Source organism: Lepus europaeus, chromosome 21, assembly GCF_033115175.1.
Source record: "Lepus europaeus isolate LE1 chromosome 21, mLepTim1.pri, whole genome shotgun sequence".
Classification (NCBI taxonomy): Eukaryota; Metazoa; Chordata; class Mammalia; order Lagomorpha; family Leporidae; genus Lepus; species Lepus europaeus.
The window spans coordinates 51,474,835-51,502,729 of NC_084847.1; the positions used below are offsets into that span (position 1 = coordinate 51,474,835).

The 27,895-nt window shown below is 48.7% G+C and overlaps 1 protein-coding gene across 1 annotated transcript in view; it reads left to right on the forward strand.

Annotated features, from left to right (window-relative positions):
• Positions 1–1,084: 1,084 nt before the first annotated feature.
• BAZ1B (bromodomain adjacent to zinc finger domain 1B) overlaps positions 1,085–27,895 on the forward strand; it is a 72,372-nt gene continuing 45,561 nt past the window's right edge. Inside the window, exons 1-4 of the mRNA XM_062180734.1 lie at positions 1,085–1,212; positions 10,426–10,542; positions 14,807–14,951; positions 24,574–24,775. Coding sequence (XP_062036718.1) covers positions 1,106–1,212; positions 10,426–10,542; positions 14,807–14,951; positions 24,574–24,775 — 571 coding nt within the window. The 5' untranslated portion in view covers positions 1,085–1,105. The remainder of the gene's footprint in view (positions 1,213–10,425; positions 10,543–14,806; positions 14,952–24,573; positions 24,776–27,895) is intronic.

A 27,895-nucleotide genomic window follows, 5' to 3' on the forward strand; every position in this document is an offset into this window, starting at 1 on the left:
CGGAGGGTGCCCAGTGTCGTATCAGCCGGATGAACGGGCTTCATCTCCCATCGCCACTACGTCCCCTAAGGCATTTTTCCAAAGCAGCATTCCGCCTTAGCCTCTCCGGCGTGCGCCCACGCCTCTCTGCAGACCCCAGCCGCCCTCCCACCCCGAGCGGCTTAACTCCGGGGCGGGGTGAGCCGGGCTGGGGCTGCAGCCACCCTTCCGCGGCCGCCTGCACGTCCCGGGGTGGCTTCCCGCCAACCCCACGGCGCAGCCCGGCCCCACCCGCGCACCCCCGGGCGTGGCCGAGCGCGGCGCCTTTAAGAAGGGGCGGAGCGCGAGTGGAAAGACAAAGCCCCTGGCCGCGCGCTCCCCCTCCCCCCGCCGGCGCACCACACGGACAGTGGTGCCCGGATGTCGGTGTCGCCGTTGGTGACAGATGGCGCAGTGTCTGCCAGCGAGAGGAGCTCCCCTAGGCTGACCTCTCTGGGCTCTCGGCCTTTCGGTCCCCTGCTGCCCCCCACTTTCCGCTCCGCCGCGGGCGGCCCGCGCGCCTGTCACCGGCGCTTACATAACGTGACCTTTCACCTCTTCGGACTGCCCTCTAGTGCGCTGCAACCCAACTACGCGGCAGCGGCAGGACGGGGGCGGGACCCGGGCGTGGAGCGGCAGCTGCTCCGGGCCAATAGGACGTGAGCGCTGAGCAGCTCTCCGCCTATTGGCGCATTCGCCCCCGGCGCCACAAGGGAGCAAGTTAGTGTGCGCGCCGGCCCGGCGGGGGGAGGAGGGGAATCTCCCGCCATTTTTCAATAATTTCCTCCGGTGCAGCTAGAGACGGAGTCGTGACTGCCGCCCGCGGGGACCCGCAGCGGAGGTCGGCCGGAGCGGGGCTCGGAGGCGCAGCCGCGGTGTGCGTGGGAGCTCCGTGCCCCGGCGTGGCGCTCCATGGCTCCCGCGCCGCCGCGCCAGCTCTGAGGGAGCCCGGAGTTCGCGCCGCCCTCTCACCCCTCCCCTCCCCCACCGCCCCCGGGAGCCAGGCGCTCGCTCCGGGCCGCGGGGCCTAGTGCTGGGCCGCGGGGCCGGCCGCGGGCCGCGCGATCCCGCCGCCGCCGCCGCCGCCATGGCGCCGCTCCTGGGCCGCAAGCCCTTCCCGCTGGTGAAGCCGCTTCCCGGGGAGGAGCCGCTCTTCACCATCCCGCACACTCAGGAGGCCTTCCGCACCCGGGAGTATCCTTCTCCAGCCGACGGCCCGCGGGCTGCGCCGCGGAGGCAGCTGTCAGCGCGGGCCTGGATGCCGAGCCCGGCGGGCGCCCCGAGCGCGCACTTTGTCCGCGGGCCTCGCCGGCCGAGTGGGCGCCGGGCTGGGGGCGGGGGCGGGGGGCGGAGGGGAGCGGGGCTTCTCTGGCTGCTTTTTGCTTTGCGATGGAAATGAAAGTTTTTGAAATCGCAGCCGCGCGGCCTCGTGATCCGCGCGTGTGGGTCGCCTGGATGGTTCTGCTCCGGCGTGGACCCCAGGCCGGGGTTGGGGGGCGAAGTGACAGGACCCGGGGCCTCCCCTGGAGGGAGGCGAGGAAGCAGAGAGGCTCCCTGGGGAGGAGCCCTGACTTGCTTCCTTGGGCACACGCGGGGTTGCACTCGGGAAGGGTTAGGCGGGAGGCTGGTGTTTTATAATTTTTTTTTTTTTTTTAAATGCCGAAAGGTAGCTAGAAGTCTCAGTGTTGTATGGTGGGAACCTGAGAAGCTGATGTTTTTAAATAGGGAGCGTCCTCCCTTCTGGTTCGCTAAGATGTCTTGTGCGAGTGGCATCCTGAAGTTTAAAAGTTGTACCACTTTGATTTACTTTTTTTTTTTTTTTTTTGATGGATCGCCAGATGAATGATTTCCGAGCTTTAGGGTTCTGAAGTCGACTTCTGCGTGCAGCTTGCTCGGGAGCTGAGAGAACCTCGCGCGTGGAGGCTGATGGGTTGCTTTGTCGGTCCTTTCCCTCCCGGAACGGCTTGGTTTCTTGGTGGTTTCTGCGTGCTTGCTCCGGCACGGGAGGGAGTGTTCCCGTGAGCCCTTCCGCTCCTCGGGCCTCTGCTTCCTGGAGTATCTGTCCCGTGGGCTGAGAGTGTGGGGTGTTTGTGCGCAGAGACCTGGGGAGGGAACTCCTGCTCGGGCAGAGGTGCACCTCTGGCCTGGTGCAGCCGCTCAGGGCCTCCGGCCGTGCGCCTCTGTGCGAGAGGAGAGGCGGGAGCAGGGTCCAGTGCTGTTCCTGGCCGATCCCGGCCTGAGTCCCGGAGGGGAGCATGGGCTGCCGCGGGGGCACGTTCAGCTCATTTCAGCGCTGGTCCGCTTTGTGGCCGTCTGTGGTTGAAAATGAGAGCGTTTAATTGGGGGTGGGGGGTGCGCTGCCCCTCTTTCTTGTTCTGTTAGGCATTTCTGAATGAAGCCCTCTGAAGAGAGGGCTTGTAGCTCTGCTAACTACAGCTTTCTTCCCAGAGTCGCCTCCTTTTGTGGTTGTTGAGATAAAATTCCCAATCATAACAGTAGAGTGAAAAAACTTGGGGGGGTCTGAGTGCGTGTTCAGATGTCATTTGTTTTTTTGAGTTGTTGGTGGTCTCACCCACTAACGTGCTCAGATGTTAGTTTTCAGCTCTGGTTCTAGTGGAATGTAAGGACATGCCGTAGAGGAGAGCCAAGTTCTAAGTCTCTTAACAGGTCAAAAATGGCCAGAGGTAGCTGAGTGGGTACTGGCAACACAGGCTTTTTCTGATCATTTAATGAAATCTTCATGAGTAGGAAGACTTTCTCTTAATGATCACAGTTGAAAACCAGAAACACTTCAAGTGATATGTACGTAATAAATGTTTATTTTCCTTTTCCCACACCAGTATTTAAAATCTTTGTAACAAAGGCATTCTTAAATAGTGTTATGTACTGGGGGGTGATTGCGCCCTTGGGAGTTAGTACAAGGGGAAGCACTTTGAGGATGGGTTTTAAGCAATTGCAGTGTATGGTTGGCATATTTCTTTATTGGACTATTAGTGGTTTCATAGAGGAAAACAAATATGTGGCTGGGTTAATAGCTGCATTTGAAGTATTACTCTCAGTTCTCATATTTATGTTTTTCATAGAATTTGATACTTCAGTTTTCTCTGAATACTCACCTTTTGATTGCGTGTGTACTCTGTGGCAAATTTGTATGCTATTTTATTGAATTAAACCTGTGAGGTCTTGGGTTCTTGCAGGTATAGCGCCCATCTTCACTAAGCCTACAGGGCAGTTTGTGAATGATGCACACTGAACGCCTGGAGTTAGATGTGGGTTGTACTGTACACCGTAGCTTTGAATTTTCAGCGTGTTACTTCCTAGGCTTGTTCCATAGGCAAGACACTAGACCTTACTTGGAAAACATTACCTTCATCAGCCAATTTTTGAGAGAGAGAGATCAGTATTGATATCTTCCATCCGCTGGTTCACTCCCCAAATGGCTGCAACAGCCGGGGCTGGTCCAGCCTGAAGCCAGGGGCCTGGAGCTCCATCCGTGTCTTCCATGTGGGTGGCAGGGACCCAGATGCTTAGGCCGTCTGCTTTCCCAGGCACATGAGCAGGGAGCTGGATCCAAAACAGAGCAGCTGGGACTCAAACCGGTGCTTCAGTATGGGTTGCCGGCATTGCAGTTGGCAGCTTAGCTCACTGAGCCACAGTGCCGACCAGACAAAATTCTTGATATGATATTTGCCAATGACAGGAAACGCTGACTGTATTTGCATCACACTGGGTGTTAAGCAGTCACTGAAGCTATAAACATGTTGCTGTATGTTAATAGTTTTGTTGTGTTGCTTCTGCTGTCCTGGCTTCTAAAGCTTAGAAACAAGTAGCTCATGACCTTTGTAGCGTAATCCTGTGAGAGATTTTCGGTGGTGTGATGATGTGCTGTCGTTTGTAGTTCTGGCCCTAGACACGAATGGCAAGAGGATTTGAAGACTCGAGTAGCTGTAGATGTGGTTGCAAGGCAGGATTTTATTGGACCATTTATTACTGAGCTCTTCTGTTTCTATAATTTCTTTTTTAGAGGTTTATTAATTTGTTTGGAAGAGTTACAGAGAGAGAGAGAGAGAGAGGGCTGGGTCTCCCACATGGGTGGCAGGAGCCGAAACATTTGAGCCATCTTCTGCTTTCCCTGGGCCGTTAGCAGGGGGCCGGGTTGGAAGTGGAGCAGCAGGGACGTGAACCAGTTCCCATATAGGATGCGGCAGCCTTTCCTGCTATGCCACAATACTGGTCCCAATAAAGTAACAAGTCATACAAGATTAGATTTGTTTCTGACTTGATGACGGATTCTGGTCCAAAGAGAGAAAAAACAGATCTTTGGTTGACTCTATCATCTTTTCACTTAAGAGTCTTAGGGTTACAGTTATACCTTTTTTTTTTTTTTTTTTTTTTTTTAAAGATTTATTTATTTATTTGGAAGTCAAGAGTTACACAGAGAAGAGAGGCAGGGAGAAGTTCACTCTCCGATTGTCTGCAATGACCAGAGCTACGCCAGTCCGGAGCCAGGAGCCAGGATCTTCTTCCAGGTCTCCCATGCGGGTGCAGGGGCCCAAGCAGAGAGCTGGATTGGAAGTGGAGCAGCCAGGTCTCGAACCGGCGCCCATATGGGATATCAGCGCTGCAGGCGGCAGCTTTACCCACTGTGCTACAGCGCAGGCCCCACAGTTACACCTTTTTTAACCTCTATATTCTTCTGGGCCACTTGCTTTCAGGCTATCAAGTGCTTTATTGGATGAACAAATCCCTAAGAGGCTGAAGGGAACAAAGCAGCCGCATGTTATGGTAAGGAGGCAGCTCTTGAACTCATGAAAAAGTAGATGCATAATACGATAGTCTAGGATTTGAAAATATCTTATCATTTAGAGCTTACACAACCTTTGGAGAATTGCTTTGACATTTTGCCTGCAATTATATGTGCAGCAGTTGCTGGAACATAAAAACCTCAATTGGCATTTGCTCCGAGTGGTTATTTGAGAGTGAGTGACTTATTTTGGTAACCTAAAATCTGAAATAGGATTTAGAGGTAGCTGATTCAGTATTCCTCCTTTGGACTTTTTTCCCCTCATTGATTTTCATTGACTTTGCTTTTTCTTAACCTAACAGAACAGAGTCACATAAACTTAAAAGTATCTATTGTTAGGGGTTATTTTAGGAATTTGTTTTAGACTTGCGGAATTAATCTGACTAGTCAATTTAAAAATTTGAGTTAATGTTGTCAGGGGGCATTTGTTCTGATATAGGTATACTTGAGGCTTACCGTGCTGTCCAATAAAAATGTAAACCACACAGAATTTAAAATTTTCTGGTAGCCACATTGATAAAGGAAAGCCAGGGGCAGGCATGTGTTGAGTGGTTAAGATGCCACTGGGAGGGGTGGCGGCACCGTGGCAGAGTGGGCTAAGCTCTGCCTGAAGCACCAGCATCCCATATGGGCTGGTTCGAATCCCTGCTGCTCCACTTATGACCCTGCTGATGGCCTGGGAAAGCAGAAGATGATGGCCCAAGTCCTTGGGGCTCTACACCCACATGGGAGATCCAGAAGAAGCTCCTGCCTCCTGGTATCGGATCCACCCAGCTCTGGCCTTTGAGGACATTTGGGGAGTGAACCAGTGGATGGAAGACCTTTCTCTCTTCTTCTCTGTGTCTATAATTCTGCCTCTTAAATAAATAAATAAGAATGCTACTGGGGATGTCCCCATCTCATATCAAAGCTTGGATTCTAGTTCCACTTCTGCTTCTGAGTCCAGCTCCCTGCTAATGTGCACCCTAGGAGGCAGCCTGGGATGGCTCAGGTGCGGGGGTCCCTGCCATCCATGTGGAAGGCCATGGATTGAGTTCCTGGCTCTTGGGTTTCCCCCGTTCCAGCCCTGCCTGTTGTGGGCATTTGAGGAGTGAACAGGATGGAATGTCTCTACCTCTGTCTCTGTAGATCTCTTTCATAAAATTAAAAAAAAATTTTTTTTAAATTAAAAGATGAGAAAAGAAAACACACATTTTCTTATTTTATGACCCAGGCTGAAGGAGCAGTCCGTATGTGTGACATAATTTTTTTTTTCAGTCAGGGTTGGGCCAGGTTGAAGCCAGGAGCTTCATCCAGATCTGCCACATGGGTGCAGGAGTCCAAGGACTTAGGCCATCCTTTGCTGCTTTCTCAGGTGCATTAGCAGGGAGCTGGATCAGAAGTGGAGCAGCTGGGGCTTGAACCAGAGCCCATATGGGATGCTGGTATTGCAGGCTGTGGCTTAACCCACTATACCATAATGCAGGCCCCATGTGACATACTTTTACAGTAGCAAACACAGTGACTTTTTTTTTTAATTTTTAAAAATTTATTTAAAAGAGTTACAGAGAGAGGGAGAGACAGAGAGGTCTTCCATCCACTAGTTCACTCCACAGATGGCTGCAGTAGGTGGAGCTGAGCGCATCAGGAGCCAGGAGCCAGGAGCTTCTGAGTCTCCCATAGGGATGCAGGGGCCCAAGGACTTGGGCCATCCTCCACTGCTTTCCCAGGCGCATTAGCAGGGAACTAGATTGGAAGTGGAGCTGCCGGGACTCCAGCTGGCACCCATATTGGATGCTGGTGCTGCAGGCTGGGGCTTTAACCTGCTACACCACAGCGCAAACACAGTGGCTTTTAAAAGCCTCTTGGGTGGTAGTACTTAGTGGGTAAAGCTGCCCCCTGCAGTGCCGGCATTCCCATATGGGCACCGGTTCGGGTCCTGGCCAGTCCACTTCCGATCCAGCTCTCTGCTATGGCCTTGGAAAGCAGTGGAAGATGGCCCAGGTTCTTGGGACCCTGCATCCATGTGGGAGACCTAGAAAAAAACTCCTGGCCCCTGGCTTCGAAGCAGCCCAACTCCTGCGGTTATGGCCATTTGGGGAATGAACCAGCAGATGGAAGACTTCTGTCTCCCCCTTTCTCTCTCTCTCTCTCTCTCTGCCTCTACCTTTCAAATAAATAAACCTTAAAAAAGAAGTGCCTCTTGGAAGTAGAGAACACATCTGTTTGTATCTAATGGTCAAAGCAAGTCACGTGACAAATGCGTGGGGTGGGAGTGTGCATTCCTCTTCCCAGGAGACATTACATGTGAAACCTCTGTGGCAAGGAGGTAAACAGTTGGGAGCAGCAACATGTAATCAGCCCTATTTGAAGGTTCAGGGACTTTGTGCTAGGGAAGGCTACTTTTGAGATCTAAAGGAAGATTAGAATTTAGTTAATAAAGAATAGAGGGCTTGTCTCGGTAGACAAGGTGTGATGACTGTGAGTGTGAATTTGAAGGTTCTTCATTTTAATAGATTGAAAGAAGCTTCGTATACCTGCAGTGAAGAAGCGAGAATGGGGCTGGGATTGCTTCGCGGAGAGAGACACGAAGACATCGTGCAGGTCCCTGTGACATAGGCAGAGTGGTTTTGACTGGGCCTTACGTTTAGTGGGGGCTGTTGATAAATTTGAATAAGCTTTTAGGTTAGGAGAAATAACTGGGACTGCAGTGTTGAGTGGGTCTCAAACCATGAGACCAGCAGTCACTAGACAAGGGATGTGTCCGTTGAAATAACGTGACAGTGAATGGTGGTCCGAATACACAGTAAGCCTTTGAGCAGAAGAGATGTGCAATAGGTACATTCTGGGGATGATGAGGAAGATTCATCAGGATTTGGTGGTTGAATGGAGAGGAGTTAGGATGAAGGATTGGGTCGTGATGTCATTTTCTGAAATAGTCATGGAAGAGGAGCAAGTATTTTGTTTTATGAGTAGAGGAGGGGAAGTAAAATGTTCAGTTTGGACATTCTTTTAACAATTTTTTTCTTATTAACAGAGAAAAAATGACAGATGCAGAGAGAGCTCGCCTCCACTAATTCATTCCCCCAGTGCCTCTGCCATGGTTGGGTCAAAGCTGGAGGCCTGGAACTCAATCCAGGTCTCTTGTACGGGTGGCAGGACCCATACTGGAGTCTTCATCGGCCACTGGGACTCCAACATAGGTACTCTGATATGTGGGATGTAGACAGCTTTAACTGCTGGGCCGAGAGCCTGCCCCTAACCATTGTTGTCCCTGTGCATATATAAATAGACCAGTCCATGTTGTTATTGAATATATGGATGGAGTTCATAGATAGACTGAGCTGCTGATAGAAGTTATTAGCATATAGATAGTGATTGAAGTCAGTGGGAATGGATGGAAATGACTCAGCAGAATAGATTTTTTTAAGGTTGATTTATTTATTTGAAAGGTGGAGTTACAGAGAGGGAAAGGCAGAGGCAAAGAGAGAAAGGTCTTCCCTCTGCTGGTTCACTCCCCAAAAGCTGCACCAGCCAGGGCTGGGCCAGGTGGAAGCCAGGAGCCTGGGGCTTCATCCAGGTCTCCCACGTGGTTGCCGGGGCCTGAGCAAATTGGGCCATCTTCTGCTGCTTTCCCAGGCACATTAGCAGGAAGCTGGATCGGAAGTGAAAGAGCCGAGACTGACACTCATATGGATGCTGGCGCTGCAGACAGCCGCTTAACCCACTGCTGGGTTTCCTGAAACCATGTAGGATACCCGGAAGAGACTCCTGGCTTTGGTCTGGCAGTTGGCAGCCTTTGTGGCTATTTGGGGAGTGCCCCAGCAGACAGAAGATTAATTCTCTCTCCCCCTCTTCCCCTCTTCCCCTCTTCTCTTCTCCCCCTCTCCCTCTCCTTCTAACTCTGCCTTTCTAATAATATAAGTAAATCTTTAAAAAAAAAGTCATAACCAATCAATAGATGTTTGGTATTTTTATATGTATATTTAAGATTTACTTATTTGAAAGTCAGTGACAGAGGGAGAGATAGATTTTTTACATTTATTAAAAAAAAATTTTTTTTGACAGGCAGAGTGGACTGTGAGAGAGAGAGACAGAGAGAGAAAGGTCTTCCTTTTTCCATTGGTTCACCCCACAATGGCCGCTGCGGCTGGCGCACCATGCTGATCTGAAGCCGGGAGCCAGGTGCTTCTCCTGGTCTCCCATGCGGATGCAGGGCCCAAGGATTTGGGCCGTCCTCCATTGCCCTCCCGGGTCACAGCAGAGAGCTGGACTGGAAGAGGAGCAACCGGGACAGAATCCGGCGGCCCGACCGGGACTAGAACCCAGGGTGCCGGCGCCGTAGGTGGAGGATTAGCCTATTGAGCCGTGGCACCAGCCTTATTTTAAATTTTTTTTAAAAAAGATTTATTTATTTGAAAGGCAGAGGCTGAGAGAGAGAGACAGAGGTCTTCCATCCGCTGATTCACTCTCCAAATGGCCACGGCTGCCGAAGCTGAGCTGATCCAAAGCCAGGGGCTTCTCCTGGTCTCCCATATGGGTGCAGGGGCCCAAGGACTTGGGCCATCCTCCAGTGCTTTCCCAGGCCATAGCAGAGAGCTGGCCTGGAAGTGGAGCAGCCGAACTCGAACCCGCACCCTTATGGGATGCTGACACTGCAGGCGGCGGCTTTACCAGCTCTGCCACAAGTCCAGCACTAGGAGCAGTTTAAATACATTTATTTCAGCCACTATAAAACGTGTCACTTGGAAAGTAGAGGGATTGGCAGCTTACTCTCTAGTTGTAGTGTCAGTTTATCTTCTTGCACAGCATCTGTTGCTCTGCATGAAAGTAAATTGCCATTTGAATTTGAATGTGGCTGGCTGGTGGTGAATTCTAGTTGGGATGGAGTAGAACTCCTTAAATGGCTGATGTGAAGCCAGGAGCCTGGAGCTTGTTCTGGGTCTCCCACTTGGGTGCAGGGGCCCAAGGACTTGGGCCATCCTCTGCTGCTTTCCCAGGCGAATCATTAGGCAGCTGGATCAGAAGTAGAGCAGTTGAGACTCAAACCTGCATCCGTGTGGGATGCTGGCGCTGTAGGCTGGGGCTTTAACCACTGCACCACAGTGCTGGCCCAAGGAGTATACGCTTTTAATCCTAAGAAGCAGCTGGTGTTTGCAGGGTAGACTGGAAGGCTGTCAGTGATCATTAGCATATGCATAAGGTTATTGCAGACTGTCCTGGAGACTGGCCATCCCATCTTACTGTGCACTGATTCTAAAACTTGTGACCTTTTGAGTTGTTTAACAATTCCATGATTTGTGTTATAGTTTGCCTTTATTTTTTCCTACATTGTTTTAGTACTTTTTTTTTCTTGTGAAATGAAACTTTGATGAATTGAAGGAATTACATTTGTGCTAAAATGTTAGTGTTTTATTTGTAAAATGTGACAACCTTATTCTCCTCTTACTTTAGTCTTAAGTATCTTGCCTTGCTTTTGCTGCTTGAAAACTCTGGTTCCATTTTTATCTTCATGCTGCACATTTTAAAAGGATAGTGCACATTTTTTTCTGTGTTTAAGTATTTTACAGCAGTGGGTTGGTTGTCCCTCTTTGAATGTTATTTTCCTGAGCCACTGTGAACAGAGAATACGAAGCCCGCCTGGAGAGGTACAGTGAGCGCATCTGGACCTGTAAGAGTACTGGAAGCAGTCAGTTAACACACAAGGAGGCCTGGGAAGAAGAACAGGAAGTCGCTGAACTGTAAGTAACAGAAGCCTTGTGTTCCGACTCCTTTTCATTAGAATAGGGGGGAATGTTAACCCTAAGTAGATTTGTGTTTAAATTTATGGGACATGGGGCTGGTGCTGTGGTGCAGCAGGTTAAAGCCCTAGCCTGCAGTGCTGGCATCCCATATGGGCGCCGGTTCTATTCCTGGCTGCTCCTCTTCCGATCCAGCTCTCTGCCATGGCCTGGGAAAGCAGTAGAAGATGGCCCAAGTCCTTGGGCCCCTGCACCTGTGTGGGAGACCCAGAAGAAGCTCCTGGCTCCTGGCTTCGGATCGGCGCAGTTCCGGCCATTGCAGCCATCTGGGGAGTGAACTAGCAGATGGAAGACCTCTCTCTCTCTCTGTCTCTACCTCTACCTCTCTGTAACTTTGTCTTTCAAATAAATAAAATAAATCTTTAAAAAAAATTTATGGGACACAAATAGTAATATATACTTTAGTGTTGTCTTGATGCTTTTGCCTACTGCCATTTTGCTAGTAGCAAAGTGTTTTTAATACTCATTTTTTAAAAAAAAGATTTATTTATAATTTGAAAGGCAGAGATAGAGAGAAAGAAAGAGAGATCTTGCATCTGCTGGTTCACTCCTCAAATGGTCACAATGGCCAGGGCTGGGTCAGGCTGAAACCAGGAGCTTCTTCTGGGTCTCCCACGTGGGTGCAGGGGCCTAAGCATTTATCCAGTTTCTGCTGCTTTCCCAGGTGCATTAATAGGGAGCGGGATTGGAAGTGGAGCAGCCGGAACTCACATGGAACTGGTGCCCATGTGGGGTGCTGGCACTGCAGGTGCAGTCTTAACCTCCTGTGCCACAGCGCAGGCCCCTTTCACTTGCGTCTAGAACTGAATAACAGTCTGAGGACTGTTTACGTGGAGACACTAAAGGCGGTGCCTTAAAAAATCCTGGTGGGGCAGGCATTTGGCCAATTGGGAAGCCTGCATCCTGCATCAGAGGGCCTGGGTTTGAGTCCCAGCTCCACTGCAGTTCCACCTTCTTGCTAATGTGCACCCTGGGAGGCAGCAGTTGGTGAGTCCAGTGCTGTCTGTCATCCCTGTGGGAGATCTGAACTGAGTTCTGGGCTCCTGGCTTAGGTCTACTCCAGCCCCCCAGCTGGGGGGGGGGGGGTTGAGGAGTGAACCAGTGGGTGGGAGCTGGTGTGTTCTCCCCCCAAATAAATTATAAAAAAGTGTCAAAAATACTTAAAAATTTTTATATGTGTTCAAAATACCCCATTGTCTGGACATTCTCTCAAAGAAAACTCTCAAGGGTAGATATTTGGCCCAGCAGTTAAGATACCGTGCCCCATATTGGAGTCTCTGGCTCAGCTCGTCCTGACACGAGCTTCCTGCTGATGTAGACCCTGGAGAGGCAGCAGATCATGGCTCTCGTGAGTGGGTTCCTGCCACCCACATGGCAGACCTGGGTTGGGTTCCTGACTTCAGTTCCCGGCTTCTAGGTGTTTGGAGTGTGAACTGGCAGTTGGGAACCATCACTTTCTCTGTCTGCCTCGCAAATAAATAAATAAATAATAAACATTTTAAAAGTTCATGGAAAAAGAAGTAACTATAAAAAAAAGAGCAAGGAATGATAAAACTACTATTGGGAGTTTGGAATAGATGTATTTTCTGCAGATTTTTCATGGACTTGATAGCAGATAAGTAGAAGTCATAGAGTTTAGTAATCTAATAGTGTTCTGCTCATTTGATGGATTGTCAGCATGGGGTTCAATAGTGGCTTCATCACTAATTACCTGGCGCCTGTTTCTTTACTTGCTGCATCTTGGATAAATTTTTTCTGAGGGTACGTCACAAAGTTCCTAGAAAAATGGAACTAAAAGATAAATTTATTTTGGTGCAGAAAATTTTTATTTGTAAGGCAGAGTTAGAGGGAGAAAGAGAGAGAGAGAGAGATGTGCATCTGCTGGTTCATTCAGAGAGAGATGTGCATCTGCTGGTTCATTCCCCAAATGGCTGCAGTGTTTGGGACTGAGCTAGGCTAAAGCCAGGAGCCTCTTCCAGGTCATGGGTGCAGGGACCCAATGCAGGTCTCCCATGCGAGCCATCTTTCCACTGCTTTCCCAGGCACATCAGAAGCAAGCTGGATCATAAACTTGAACTGGTGTCCGTATGGAATGCTGGCATCACAGGTGGCGGCTTACCCTGCTACACCACAACGCCGGCCCTGATGCTGTCCATGTGTAGTAATGCTTTATATGCATTTACCATGAATTTTTTACAAAAAGATTTATTTATTTAAAAGGCACAGTTGTGCTGGCCCCACATTTTTTTTAAAAAGATTTAATTTTGTATTTATTTGAAAGGCAGAGCAACAGAGAGGGTGGGGGGAATGACAGAAAGAGAGAGATCTTACTGGTTCACTCCCCAAATGGCTACAATGGCCAGAGCTGGGCCAATCCAAAGCCAGGAGCTTCTTCCGGGTCTCCAGCAGGAGTGGAGGGGCCCAAGGACTTGGACCTTCTGCTGCTTTCCCAGGCCATACCAGAGAGCTGGTTTGGAAGAGGAGCAGCTGGGACTAGAACTGGCTCCCATATGGGTGCCAGTACCACAGGTGGAGGCTTAGCCCACTACACCACAGCACCAGCCCCAGAAAATGAGATCTTCCATCCACTGCTTTACTCCCTAAATGGCCCTTTCAGCCCTGGCTTTGTGGACATTTGGGGAGTGAACCAGCAGATGGAAGATTTTTTCTCTCTGTGTCTCTCTCCTTTTCAAATAAATAAACAACTCTTTATAAATAAAGAAAAAAGTAAAATGCAACAAGAAAAAATGATTACAAAGGAGACTCCTAACCCTAGCCTTTACAAGAATGTTTTGTGCCTGATCTCCCCCCCCCCCCCCATTTTAAGTATTGAATCATCTGCCCAAGCTGGGCATTCAACAGCTGTCCTCTTAGCCGGCGTCCCATTCTCTGCTTACCTGAGAACCCAGTGGCGAATCTGTGTACCTGTCAGAGGTTTGATACGTGTCACATTGCTTTCCGAAGGCTTGAAGCAGGCCATCACCATGATGCCACTTTGCACTGTTCACTTGTACATATTGGGTGTGATAATGAAATGTCTTTGTTGGTAGTTTGATACATGAAAAGTGGTTCCTCATTGTTTTACTTTGTCAGGCCTTTGGCGTTCAAGTCAAGGATCCAATATGTTAACCTTTTACCTGTAAAGTGAGATTTCTAGATACCTCCCAAGGTATGAGAACTGACTGAGATGTAACAGAAATGGGAGTGAGATCCTCCTACACGAGAGGCGGGCTGAGGTTATGAATGAATTCACTACTGGAAAGTCCAGTGCAGACACACTGATGGGAGCTGCTCGGCCTCACCAGAAGTAGACCTGCTATTTTATGGATGGGAGAACGGCTGCAGCAGTGTGACAGAGCTGCTGGAAAGCTTCTGCTTTTATCCTTGTGCTGCATAGGGCACTTTGTTGTTGTTTCTGTTTCTTAAGAATATTTGTTTATTTGCAAGTCAAGGTTACACAGAAAGAGGGAGAGACAGAGAGATAGATCTTCATCCACTGGTTCACTCCCCAGATGGCCACAACCACCATGGCTGGGCTGGGCCGAAGCCAGGAGCCAGGGATTCTTCCAGGTCTCCCATGTGGGTTGGGGCTCAAGAACTTGGGCCATTTCCTGCTGCTTTCCCAGGCCATCAGCAGGAAGCTGGATGGAAGTGGAGCAGCCGGGACTCAAACCAGAGCCCACACGCAATGCCAGCCTCACAGGCAGCGGCGGCTTTACCTGCTAGGCCACAACACTGGCCCCGGCTGCAGTTTTTAATCTTTGTGTTCCCGTCATCTGCTACCTTGTGTATTTGCTAAGGAAATGTTTATTTTGCTGTAATACTAAACCTCTAAAAAATTAAGTCTGTGGGGGGTGGACAGTTGACCTAGTAAAGATGCTAGTTGTATGCCCACTTCCTGATCAGAGTGCCTGGGTTCAAGTCCCGGGTCTGCTTCGATTCCAGCTTCCTGTTGCTATGCACAAGCATCATTCCCTGCTGCCCATGTGGAGAGCTTGGATGAGTTCCTGGTTCCCAGCTTCTGCCCAGCCCCACCCGGGCCCTTGTGGACATTTGGGGAGGGAGCCGGTGGGTGGGAGCTAGCTTTCTCTCTTTGCCTCTCAAAATAAGTCTTTTTTAAAGAAAGAGTGTTTCTGTTGAACTGAATTAAATCTGTGGATAGGTTTTCTGTGTTTTCTGGGTAACTAATAGCGTATTTATTTAGTTTGAAGGAGGAATTCCCTGCCTGGTATGAGAAGCTTGTTCTGGAAATGGTTCACCATAACACAGCCTCCTTAGAGAAGTTAGTGGATACTGCTTGGCTGGAGATCATGACCAAATATGCCGTGGGAGAGGAGTGTGACTTTGAGGTAAGTGCCTTTTTCCCTGTGATCTGAGTCGTCGGAATCAGAGCGTCCGACCTAGATTAAAGAATGCTTTTGTGTGTGTGTGTAAAATTGTGTTACATTTGAAGTCTGCTTCAATATCAATATCAGTATTATAAAGAACACATTGTAGAACTTCTCATTAGTGGGAATGTTCAGTGCTACACTGGACACTAGTGGACCCTTCACTGAGATTTTGATTATTGTTTGACTTTCAAGTTTTGTAATTTCTAAGTAATTGAGGCTTACAGATGAGCTTCGTCCATGTCTACACTGTACTTGCATACATGTCTACACTGTACTTGACATTTTTCTTTTTTTACTTAATTATTATTTTTGTCTAGCCCAAATAGCTAAAGGATAACTATTACAAAAGTGATCCTCTGGGGGCTGGCATTGTGTAGTAGGTAAAGCTGCTGCCTGCGATGCTGACATCCCATTTGGGCACCAGTTCATGTCCTGGCTGCTCCACTTCCGATCTTGCTCCCTGCGAATGTCCGGGGAAAGCAGCGGAAGATGGCCCAACTGATTGGGCCCTTGCACCCACATGGGAGACCCAGAGGAACCTCCTGGCTTTGATCTGGCTCAGCCACAGGTGTTGGGGCCACTTGGGGAGTGAACCAGCAGATGGAAGATTATCTATCTCTTCCTCTCTCTAACTCTGACTTTCCAAAAAAAAAAAGACATGCCTGTGTAATCTTTTGAAAGCTCAGGGTAAGATTTAGCAGAAAGAGAACTAACATTTGTCTCCTAAACAAACGTATTAGATCCTGGACCAATTGTTTGACATAGTGTCTTGCAGAATCTGCCTAGAAATCTGGAGGTGGCAAGCAGGGTCAGACGTTTAAACAGCTTGTTTAGGCTGATGTGTACTACTTACATGTGCTTTTTGCTATGTGTGATGAAATATTCGAATCGTGGCCAGTACTCCTCGGACTTTGTTTAAATAAAAGTAACGCTTCTGAAAATGCATTCTTGGGTCCATCCCTTGAGATGCTGCAGCTCTCTTCAGGAGAGATGGAGCAGGGCCTGAAATTTTGTCATTCTAACAAGCTGCAGCTGGTGGGAAAGCTGTCATGGTGGGGACCACACTTTGAGTAGCACTGGCTTAAATAGCACAACGTGGTTCTCTCACAAGATAAGTCTTGGAAGTAGGTCCTCTAACTTTGGCACAGAGCCAGGTAAACACTGTCAAGGGCCTGGCCCTCTGGTCTTCTCAGTTTATGTTTTGGTCCTTAGATTCCTTGTTGCTTTTTTTTTTTTTTTTTTTTTAATATTTATTTATTTGAAAGTCACAGTTAGTTACAGAGAGGATTGGGGGCAGATCTTCCATCCGCTGGTTCACTCCCCAAGTGGCTGCAGCAGCCAGAGCTGCGCCAGGCTGAAGCCAGGAGCCAGGAGCTTCTTCAGGTCTCCCATGTGGGTGCAGGGGCTCGAGCACTTGGGCCCTCCTGCACTGCCAGAAAGTGAAGGGACCAGAAGTCAAACCTGGATCTCCATGTCTGCGTGATTCCAGAGCCTTTGTTCTTCTCGTTACTTCTCTAATTTACTCCCATTTACTGCGTCTCAGAGCTCCTTTTTTGGGGGGTAATTCTGATATTACCGATGAATTTCAAGCATAAACTTCCTGTCATTCAATGTCCTGGCAGGAAACATGGCACACTTACATGGTGTGATTGGATTGAGTACAATAAAGGGACTGTGGACAGCAGACAAGAGTCCAGTCAGGGTCAAGGAAAAGTTAGCAAGGCGAAGTTCAGTACCTCCCAGCTGTTAGGAGTAGGGGGCTTTACTATTCCTAAACCTCCAGGCCGCGAGGGGAGACAGAGAAGAGTGGGCACAGCTGGGCAGCGCTCGGCAGTGCGTGACATCCGGCCTGCGAGGGAGGCGCTCAGGGAAAGAAATGCCGCGGTGTCGCTTTAATTCCACCATCTCATTTTCTGGAGCCCCAGACTCCGGAGGGCGAGCGAGCGTTTTGGTGTAGGCTGTAGAGGTCCGCTCTGTAGACAGGGCAGAGTTGAAGTGGCAAAGGGAAATACTCTGCAAGATGGAAGAGGGGATGTTGAGGAAAGGGGAGAAACATTGGGGAGGTGTGTATGCCTGTAGACACATGAAAAGATGTTTATTTTCTTAAAGATTTATTTATTTATTTGAAGGCAGAGTTATAGAGAGGCAGAGAGAGAGACATCTTCCATCCACTGGTTCACTCCCCAGGTGGCTACAATGGCTGGAGCTGGGCAGATCTGAAGCCACGAACCAAAGTTTCTTCTGGGTCTCCCTCGCAGGTGCAGGGGCCCAAGAATTTGGGCCATCTTCTACTGCCTTCCCAGGCCATAGTAGAGAGCTGGATTGGAAGTGGAGCAGCTGGGTCTCGAACTGGCGCCCATATGGGATGAAGGCACTGCAGGCAGCGGCTTTACCTGCTATGCCACAGCACCATCCTGAAAAGATGTTTAAACTCATGAGTAATCTAGGAAATCAAACCACAGTGAGATAATCTCATTCCAGTCTGATTAAAAAAGTCAGTGGCACATTTCTTTTCTTTTTTTTTTTTTTGACAAGCAGAGTTAGACAGTGAGAGAGAGAGAGACAGAGAAAGGTCTTCCTTCCATTGGTTCACCCCCAAAATGGCCGCTACGGCCGGCGCACTGCGCCGATCCGAAGCCAGGAGCTTCCTCCTGGTCTAACACGCGGGTGCAGGACCCAAGTACGTGGGCCATCCTCCACTGCCTTTCCAGGCCACAGCAGAGAGCTGGACTGGAAGAGGAACAACCGGGACAGAATCCGGCACCCTGACCGAGACTAGAACCCGGAGTGCCAGTGCCGCAGGCGGAGGATTAGCCTAGTGAGCCGAGGCGCCAGCCCATTCAGTGGCACATTTCGATAAGAACGTAGAGTTGCTGGTTCACTGCCAGCAGTGGAAATAGCGCATTTGGGCGTTGCTGACTTCAGTTGACTATGCACATAGCCTTTGGCTTTTTTTTCCCTGAGAATTTGCCTCTTAAGTTTTGCCCCAAGGGACTTGTATGAGAATATTCATAGCAGCATTGTTCATGGTAGCCTAAACAGCATAAATCAAGTATCAGTTGGCAGTTGGAGTGGGTAAATAGATGGTTAAGGCTTGGGACACTGTAACAGGAAAGAAAGAAGTCACTGAATAGGACACAATTCCAATTATAGAAGGCTTCAGACAACAAAACTAAATAACTGAGAGTGGCGGTGCCCTCTGCGGGAGAGGACAGGCCCACAGGGAGCCACAGGTACTGTTGATATTCAGTATTTTAGCCTGTGTGGTGGGTAGACATGTGTTCATCTGATTATTAAAATGTTTTACTTTCTCCAAATAAAAAATGAAAGTATGTGATGGATTTGAGAGGCAGAAAGACACAGTTTTTTCTTTTCTTTTTTTTTTTAAAGATTTATTTATTTATTTGAAGGCAGAGTTACAGAGAGGCAGAGAGAGAGAGGTCTTCCATTCACTGGTTCACTCCCCAGATGGCTGCAATGGCCGGAGCTGCACTGATCTGAAGCCAGGAGCCAGGAGCTTCTTCCAGGTCTCCCACATGGGTGCAGGGGCCCAAGGACTTGGGCCATCTCCCACTGCTTTCCCAGGCCATCAACAGGGAGCTGGATTGGAAGTGGAGCAGCCAGGACTCGAACCAGCACCCATATGGGATGCCGTCGCTGCAGACAGAGACTAAGCCCACTGTGTCATGGTGCCCGCTCCCCTCAAACCCCCCCCCCCTTTTTTTTAAAGATTTTATTTGAAAGGTAGAGAGAGAGAGATCTTCTACCCACTGGTTCACTCCCCAAATAGCTGCAGTAGCCTGGGGCTGGGCCAGGCTGAAGCCAGAAGCCTGGAACTCCATCTGAGTCTCCCACATGGGTGCAGGGGCCCAGTACTTGGGCCACCTTCTGCTGCTTTCCCAAGCATGTCAGCAGGGAACTGGAACAGAAGTGGAGCAACTGGGACTCCAACCAGCAATAGCAAATATATGGGATGCCCGCATTACAGGCAGCAGTTCAACCTGCTGTGCCACAACACTGGCCTCTAGAGAGTGTGTTTTGGATCCTATAAAAACAGTAGTGGCCAAAATCCATCTTTTTTTTTTTTTTTAGCATTTAACCTTAGTGATCAGAACCATGAAAGAAAAGCACAAGAAGAGAGTTTATAATTGGGATCCTATAAGGCTCCTCTAAGGAAGTGATGTATAAGGTGTGATTTATTTTTTATTTATTTTTATGAAGATTTATTCATGTAAGAGGCAGAGCCACAGACAGAAGTCTTCGATTTGCTGGTTCACTCCTCAGATGGCCACAACAGTTCTTCATGGTCTCCCATGTGGGTGTAGTGATCCAAGCCCTTGGGCCATCTTCCACTGCTTTCCCAGCAGGGAGCTAGATCGGAAGTGGAGCATCCAGGACTCAAACTGGCACTCATATAGGATGCCAGCAACACAGGCAGAGGCTTAACCTACTATGCCACAGCGCCAGCCCCTTAAGGTGTGATTTAAAGGTTGACTAGGATGGCAGGCATTGTGGTACCCCATCCCATACTGAAGTGTGGGTTCAAGTCCCAGCTGTTCTACTTCTGATCCAACTCCCTGCTCATGCACCTGGGAGACAACAGATGATGTTTCGAGTACTTGAGTCCCTCCTACTGCTTGGGAGACCAGGATGGAGTTTCTGGCTGCTGGTTTTGGTCTGGCCCAGCCCTGGCTGGTATGACTATTCAGAGAATGAACTGGTGGATGTAAGATCTCTCTCTCTTGCTCTCTCGGTCTCTGTTTCTCTGCCACTGCCTTGCAGGTAGATAGATAGATAAATCTTAATAAACAAAAAGGTTGAGTAGGATGTAGCCCTCTCGAGAGGGACATTGAGGATTTCAGGGGGAGGAGACAGGATGTGTCAAGGCCCTTAAGGCAGAAGGGAACTTTGATTCCTGTGAACAGTTCTCAGCCTGGCCGCCTGACTGTTAGACCCGATGATTCCGTGTGGTGGAGGCCTGTCCTGCACGTGGCAGGGTACTTAGCAGCACACCTTGCACCTGCTACCTGACATTGCCAGATGTTCTGGGGGAGGGTCGGGGGACCGCTATGCTGGAGGACAGAGAAAATCCCCGTGACGAACGGATACGCCAGGACAGAGTCCGTGGTGGGCAGACATTTGGCACAACAGTTAAACCACGGCCTAGGATGTCCGCATGCCACATAGGATTACTGAGTTTGAGTCCTGCTTCCATTTCCAGTCCCGGCTTTCTGCTAATACACTCTCTGGGAGACAGCAGGTGATGGCTGAAGTGCTTGGGTCCCTGCCATCCATGTGGGAAAACGAATTGGAGCTCCTGGCTTCAGCCTGGCCCAGCCCCAGCTGTTGTGGGCATTTGGGGGGTTAACTCACCTATAGAAGATACCTGTGTTTCTGTCTCACTGTCTTTCAAATAGTTTTCTTAAAAAACTTAATTGTGATAAAATGGAGTTTGAAAATCTTTTGTTCCCAAATAAACTTTTTTTTTTTTTTTTTAAAGGCAGAGTTAGAGAGAGAGAGAAAGGTCTTCCTTCTGTTGGTTCACCCCCCAAGTGGCCGCTACAGCTGGTGCGCTGTGCCTATCTGAAGCCAGGAGCCAGGTGCTTCCTCCTGGTCTCCCATGTGGGTGCAGGGCCCAAGCACCTGGGCCATCCTCCACTGCACTCCCGGGCCACAGCAGAGAGCTGGCCTGGAAGAGGAGCAACCGGGACAGAACCGGTACCCCAACTGGGACTAGAACCCAGGGTGCCGGCGCTGCAGGAGGAGGATTAGCCTAGTGAGCCGAGGCGCCGGCCTCCCAAATAAACTTTTAATTCTCTTTTTCCATGAATTTTTTTGAAGTCCTTTCATGTAAAACTAGAAAGCCAGGAATGGGGGAGGAGAGGTGATGGGAATGGCGTGAGATGAGCAAGGGCTGGACCCTTTATGGGACCTCAAAGGCTGTGTCGTGGTTTGAATTCATGAGCCTTGAGGAACCTTTGCAGAATTTGAGATGGGTGATTGAATGACCTGCTACCTGTGTTTAAAAGACCGTTTGGCTGCCGTGGGGAATGGATTTGAGGAGACTTGTTTGGAGGTTCATACAGTAGTCCAGGTGAGAACTGCATAGGGTGCTGGCTGTGGCACTGGAGAAGAGAGGACAGATTGGAACATTAGAGAGCCTCGTGAAGACGTGGATGTGCGGTTGGGCAAAATGAGAGGTCAAGGATGATTGCCAGGTATTGGTGTAGCACATTCAGATCCAGTCCAGGACTTGCAAGTCAGTATAAGACTAGTGAATTGGGTGTTACAGTGAAGAATCGCGGGACTTCAAAGTAGCGGACTTGGAGTCCGGATCAGCTTCCTTCCTTTGCAGTTCTGAAGCCTTTGGCAAAGCACTTTACTCTGGACTTGGATGTCAGAGAATTGAAGGGTTTGGACAAGGTGGGGACTGTATAGCTGATTTTCAAAGCAGCTTTATTGAGGTATAATTGACGTAATAGTAAGCCATACAAATTCAAAAAGTATAGTTTCATACATTTTTTAAAGGTTTATTTGTTTATTTTGAAAGAGAGAGGGAAAGAGAATGGATCTTCCTTCCACTAGTTCACCCCCTGGGTGGCTGCAACAGCCAGGGCTGAGCCAGGAGCTTCATCTGGGCCTCCTCTGAGGTTGGCAGGGGCCCAAACACTGGGGCCATCTTTTTCTTTTCCTTTCTTTCTTTCTTTTTTTTTTTTTTTTTTTAAAGATTTATTTACTTATTTACTTGAAAGTCAGCGTTACACAGAGAGTAGGAGAGGCAGAGAAGGGGGTGGGGGGTCTTCCATCCGCTGGTTCACTCCCCAGATGGCCACATTGGCTGGAGCTGTGCCAGTCTGAAGCCAAGAATCAGGAGTTTCTTCTGGGTCTCCCACGCGGGTGCAGGGGCCCAAGGACTTGGGCCATCTTCCACTGCTTCCCAGGCCATAGCAGAGAGCTGGATCAGAAGAGGAGCAGCCAGGACTTGAACTGGCGCCCATAAGGGGTGCCGGCACTGCAGGCGGTGGCTTGACCCCCCCTACGCCACGGTGCTGGCCCCTGGGGCCATCTTCCTGCTACTTTTCCCAGGCCATTAACAGGAAGCTGGATCAGCAGTAGAGCAGTGGGTACACGAACCAGCACCCACAGAGGATGCTGGTGTTACAGGTGGTGGCTTTTACCCACTATGCCACAACACTGGCCCCTAGTTTAATAACTATTGATAAATTGTTTGCACCATGAAGTTCCTAATAGGATAGTGACCCTGTTCCTCACACCTAGAAGTGTGCTTGTGCTCCTCCGTACTCTCCCTCCTGCTCGTTTTGGCTTCCATGCCACTTGTCTAGTTTCTGTCACTGTAGATTGATGTGTTTTCTAGGGTTTCGTATGCACGCAGTCATTGTGCAGGCTTTCTCTGGCTTCTTTGATTCAGCGTAACTGGTTGAGTGTGCATCCTGTTGCATGTATCAAATCGCATTGCTTTTACTGCTGAGTGCCGTTCCGGTGTGTGTGTGTCACAGTTTGATGGTCCATTCAGCTGCATGGACATGTGGGCCGTTTTGGGTGACATACAGCTGCTGTGCATCCCGTGTACAAGTCTCTGTACAGACACAGGCTTCTTTTCTCCCGATGCATACCTGGGTGTGGAGTGGCTGGGTCAGAATAGTGGGCGTAGGTTTGACTTAAGAAACTGCCAGGCTGCTGTCTGAGACGATTAAGCTATATTACAGTCTACCGTCGGTGGAAGGAAATGCTTCCTATCTGTGCGCACACATGGTATAGTCAGTCTTTTAATTGTAGTCCTTTTATTACTGTGTACTAATTCTTTATGGAGTGAGGGATTGAGCTCTCCTCTGCTGGTTCTCTTGCCCTGAAATGCCTGCAGTGGCCCTTGGCTGGGGCCAAAGCGGAGATCTGGGAACTCCAGTTAGGTCTCCTATGTGGGTGGAGAAATCCAGTCACATGGTCAGTCACCGCCGCCTCACAGGGTCTGCATGTGCAGGAAATAGGGACCAGAGCCAGAAATCAAAACTAAACACTCCACGATGGGACATAGCTGACTTCACTGGCAGAACAGCCAGTGTTTCAACTGCGAGGCCAAAGATGCACTCCTGGTTTTTAGCCATTTTGATAGGCAAGTTGTGGTGTATCATGTGGTTTCAGTTTGTTTCCCCCATCAATTAATAATACTGAGCATCATATTAGTGCTTTTTATCACCCACTTATTCATACTTCCTTTAGTCAAATGTTCAAATTTTTGTACATTTTAAAATTAGATTTTTTGTTTATTGTGAATTGAAAGTTCTTTTTCTTTTTAAAAAAGATTTTATTTATTTGAAAGACAGTTATGGAGAGAGAGAGAAGTCTTCCATCTACTGGTTTACTCCCCAAATGGCCACGATGGCCGGAGCTAAGCTGATCCAAAGCCAGGAGCAAGGAGTTTCCTCCGGGCCTCCCACATGAGTGCAGGGGCCCAAGGACTTAGGCCATCCTGCGCTACTTTCCCAGGCGTATTAGCAGGGAGCTGGATTGCAAATGGAGCAGCCAGGAGTCGAACTGCCACCCATATGGGATGCTGGCACAGCAGGTTAAAGCCCTGGCCCCAAAGTTCTTTGTGTAATCTACACATGTGCTCCTTATCAGATACATGCTTCTACAGACCATTATCTCCCAGGCTGTGGCTTGTGTTCTCTTTCTCCAACAGTGACTTTTGATGAGCAATTTTTAGTTTTGTTGAAAGTGAATAGAAAGTAAATAAATCTAGCTGTATCTTTATTTACATTAAGGTAGCCTAAACATTTCAGATAAAAGGTAGATATTGTTAGATTAAGTTTAAAAAAAACCAAACAAACAAACAAAACCCTGGCTGGCGCCATGGCTCAATAGGCTAATCCTCCACCTTGTGGCGCCGGCACACTGGGTTCAGTCCCAGTCGGGGCTCCGGATTCTGTCCTGGTTGCCCCTCTGCCAACTCTCTGCTGTGGCCCAGGAGTGCAGTGGAGGATAGCCCAAGTGCTTGGGCCCTGCACCCCATGGGATACCAGGATAAGCACCTGGCTCCTGCCTTCGGATCAGCGCGGTGCGCCGGTCGCAGCGCGCCGGCAGCGGCAGCCATTGGAGGGTGAACCAACGGCAAAGGAAGACCTTTCTCTCTGTCTCTCTCTCACTGTCCACTCTGTCTGTCAAAAAACAAAACAAAACAAAGCCGTCTACTGCCTGCAAGAAAGACAAATGATAAAAAAAGAAAGGAGGGAAAAGAGAAATGCGATGTTGGCATGCGTCAGAAGTCTGGAATGGCTGTGTGAAATACTGGTCAAAAGAGATCCCCTTGCAGGGCCAGCATTGTGCAGTGGGCTGAGCCACCTCCTGTGACGCCAGCATCCCACGTCATTTCAGAGCTGCTCTGTTTCCGATCCAGCTCTCTGCTGTGGCCTGGGAAAGCAGCAGAGGATGGCCCAAGTCCTTGGGCCCCTGTACCCACTTGGAAAACCTGGGAGAAGCGTAGGGATGCAAGGCTGGTCAATGTAAGTCAATGTAATTGATGCATTACTGTCTCTGGGTTTCTCTCCTGTGCCCTTTATAGGTTGGGAAGGAGAAAATGCTCAGGGTGAAGATTGTGAAGATTCACCCTTTGGAGAAGGTGGACGAAGAGGCCGCTGAGAAGAAGTCGGACGGGGCCTGTGATTCTCCGTCGAGTGACAAAGAGAACTCCGGTCAGATCGCTCAGGACCCGCCCAAGAAGGAGGCGCTTGGGAAAGAGGAGGAAGGAAGGAGAGAGAGTATTAGTATGTATGGCATTAGCTTTCTTAGTGAGTTATGTGGCTCAGCTTATCATACATGGTTCTGTGAGAGTTCTCTAGCAAGTAAATGTGTAATATATAGGATTTTTTTTCATTTATGATTCATAAAAGAACTAAAATATCTACAGAGTAAATCAAGGCTTCAGTTTCCCTAAATAATTAGGAACATTTAAAGTCATTTTCTCTGGTTGCTTAGAAATCTTTGTGCATTCCTTCCTACTCATGGTGGCAAAGAAAGTGTGCTTTTCCCTTCACTCTTTGTGTTGAGGATTACACATGTGTGGAGGGGCATGATCAACATCAGAGGGACCAGTTACTCTAACCCCTGTTGGCTAATAGAGTGGCGTTGAGATACTTCCTTCTGTCTTTGTCCTGTGAACCACATCTCAGATGGAGCCACTGGAATTCTGGGATGTCAAACTGATTTTTAGGTACCTGGAGACTAACAGCAACACCTTGGAAGCTGTAGAACTGAAATGTTGCCTGTCCAACCTCTGAAGCCTTCAGTTTTAAGAATTGTGTAATTGAGTTTGGACCAGATTTCTTGTGTCACAGAAACACAAGTATGCAAAATGTTTGGTTCATACTGATCCCTCTCCTCACGAGTGTTACGGAGAATCAAGTCATTTTACCTCCTTATTTAACTGTTAACAGGATTTGGGTGTAATGTTGTGTTGTCTGGCTTCCATTCTACTCTGTGTCTTTCTGGATGTTTTGCACACGTGCAGATGGTTTTGAGGGACTTTATCGCAGTCTGGAGGAAACTTCTGAGGTGGCCATTGTGGCTGATCTGTTCCAGTTAATATTTGGTTTTGTTTTCTGCTCTGTGTTATGAATGCTAACATTTGTGTTTTCTACTTTCTTTCTGATACTAAAGTTTTATAATATGAGCATTACTAGTAATTCCTTGTGGTTGATATTTTGATTAGAATGTTTTGATTAGAACTTGGCTGACTTTCTTTTTTTAAGACACTTTTTTTAAAGATTTATTTTTATTTATTTGAAGGACAGAGTTACAGAGAGAGGTAAAAACAGAGAGAGAGGTCTTCCATTTGCTGGTTCACTCCCAAAATGGCCACAATGGCTGGAGCTGGGCCAGGTCGATGCCAGGAGCCAGGAGCTTCTTCCAGGTCTCCCATGTGGGAACAAGGGCCCATGAGGTTGGGCCATCCTCCTCTGTTTTCCTAGGTGCATTAGCAGGGAGCTGGATGGGAAGTGGAGCAACCAGGACTTGAGCCGGCGCCCATATGGGATGCCGACACTGCAGGTGGCAGCTTTACCCACAGAGCTGACCCCTGATTGTCTTTTTTTTTTTTTTTTTTTTGACAGGCAGAGTGGACAGTGAGAGAGAGAGACAGAGAGAAAGGTCTTCCTTTTGCCGTTGGTTCACCCTCCAATGGCCGCCGCGGCCGGCGCTCTGCGGCTGGCGTACCGCGCTGATCCAAAGGCAGGAGCCAGGTGCTTCTCCTGGTTTCCCATGGGGTGCAGGGCCCAAGGACTTGGGCCATCCTCCACTGCACTCCCGGGCCACAGCAGAGAGCTGGCCTGGAAGAGGGGCAACCGGGACAGAATCCGGCGCCCCAACCGGGACTAGAACCCAGTGTGCCGGCGCCACAAGGTGCAGGATTAGCCTGTTAAGCCACAGCGCTGGCCCCCTGATTGTCTTTTAACCCTTCTAGTATCACATTGGAATGACAATGTTGTGTTACCCTTGTTATATACCTGAAATACACTAGGAACTCCAAGTTTTAGACTTTGACTTCTTTAGTGTGTTCTGTTCTTAGTTTTGTTTTTTGGGCTGTAGTATTGCCAGTTGTGAAGAGGGTGGTGGGTGGGCTATGATGTATTCTGAATGTTTTCTGGGGAAGTATAAACTTATCAACAGAGTCTCATTTTCTAAAAAGAACAACAAAGAGCCCTCCTCTGATTGTGTTGTCTGTCCCGTTCATTCAAGTCAAGATCCTTGAGAAGGTTAATCTTTTCTTACTGACTGTCATTTTATGCCTATGCTTTTGGGTCTAACTTCTGCCTCTTTACTCCTGAAACAATTCCTAATATACTTACAGGTGACTTCCAGATTGCTAAATAAGAGATTTCTCTGTTTTACTTTTCTCTTACGGTTAACACTAGTATTCATTTCCGTATCTTTAAGCTTACGTGATCCTGTTTCTTGTAGTTCTTCAGCTATTTTTTCTGTCATCTCCTAGATTTTTTTTTCAGAAGGTTCTGCCACTCCCTTTTTATTTTTCAGTCTACATGCTGTTCACGCCCTCAGTTTAACTCTTATCTGTATGTAGATGGTTCCCAAGCCTCAGTCAGTTTTTTTTTTCTTTTATGCATTTATTTATTTGTTTGAAAGGCAGAGTAGCAGAGAGAGACTGGGAGAGATTCCGACTGCTGGTTTACTTTCCAAATGCCACAGTTTCTGGGACTAGTCTAGCCTGCAGCCTCCTGGAGCTCCATCCAGGTCTGCTGCGTGGGGATTCGAGCCAGCACCTGCCGCCTCCCGCAGTGCGCCTTAGCAGAAGGCTGGCTGGGAGGCGCACAGCCACTGAGATTGAATGGGCAATGGGCATTCTGATGGGGTGCAGGCGCCCCGGCAGGGCTCAGCCTGTGCCACGGTCCGCTGCCTTCCTAGCTCTTGACCTTTCTTCACCAGTACGTCTCACAGGCAGCTCAGTCAGTAGAAAGCTAAATTGATCAGTGATCTCACCCCTTCTTGTCCTCGCAAGGCAGGTAAACGGGAGCCCTGCTATTACTGGCACATTCTCGCACTTGGGTTAATGACGGTGCCATCGTCTACTCAATCCCTACGGCTGAGAACTTGGAAGCTTTACCATTCCCACATCTGATTGGTCTCCAAGTCTGTTTCCTAAATACTGTCCTCTTGACTCACTCTTTCTCCATTCTAGTTATACTTACTGAGAAGTTTAGCTTTGTGCCTTGTGATAAATCTTCAGTTTCCCTCCCCATTTTAACTACTAGCTTCACCTGGAATTGTTGTTTTCATATTATTCCTTTACACTGATCTTTCCAAAATGCACCTCAAAGTAGATAAACAGTTCTTCCATGATTCCCAGCATTCACAAGGCACATTCCAGTCTC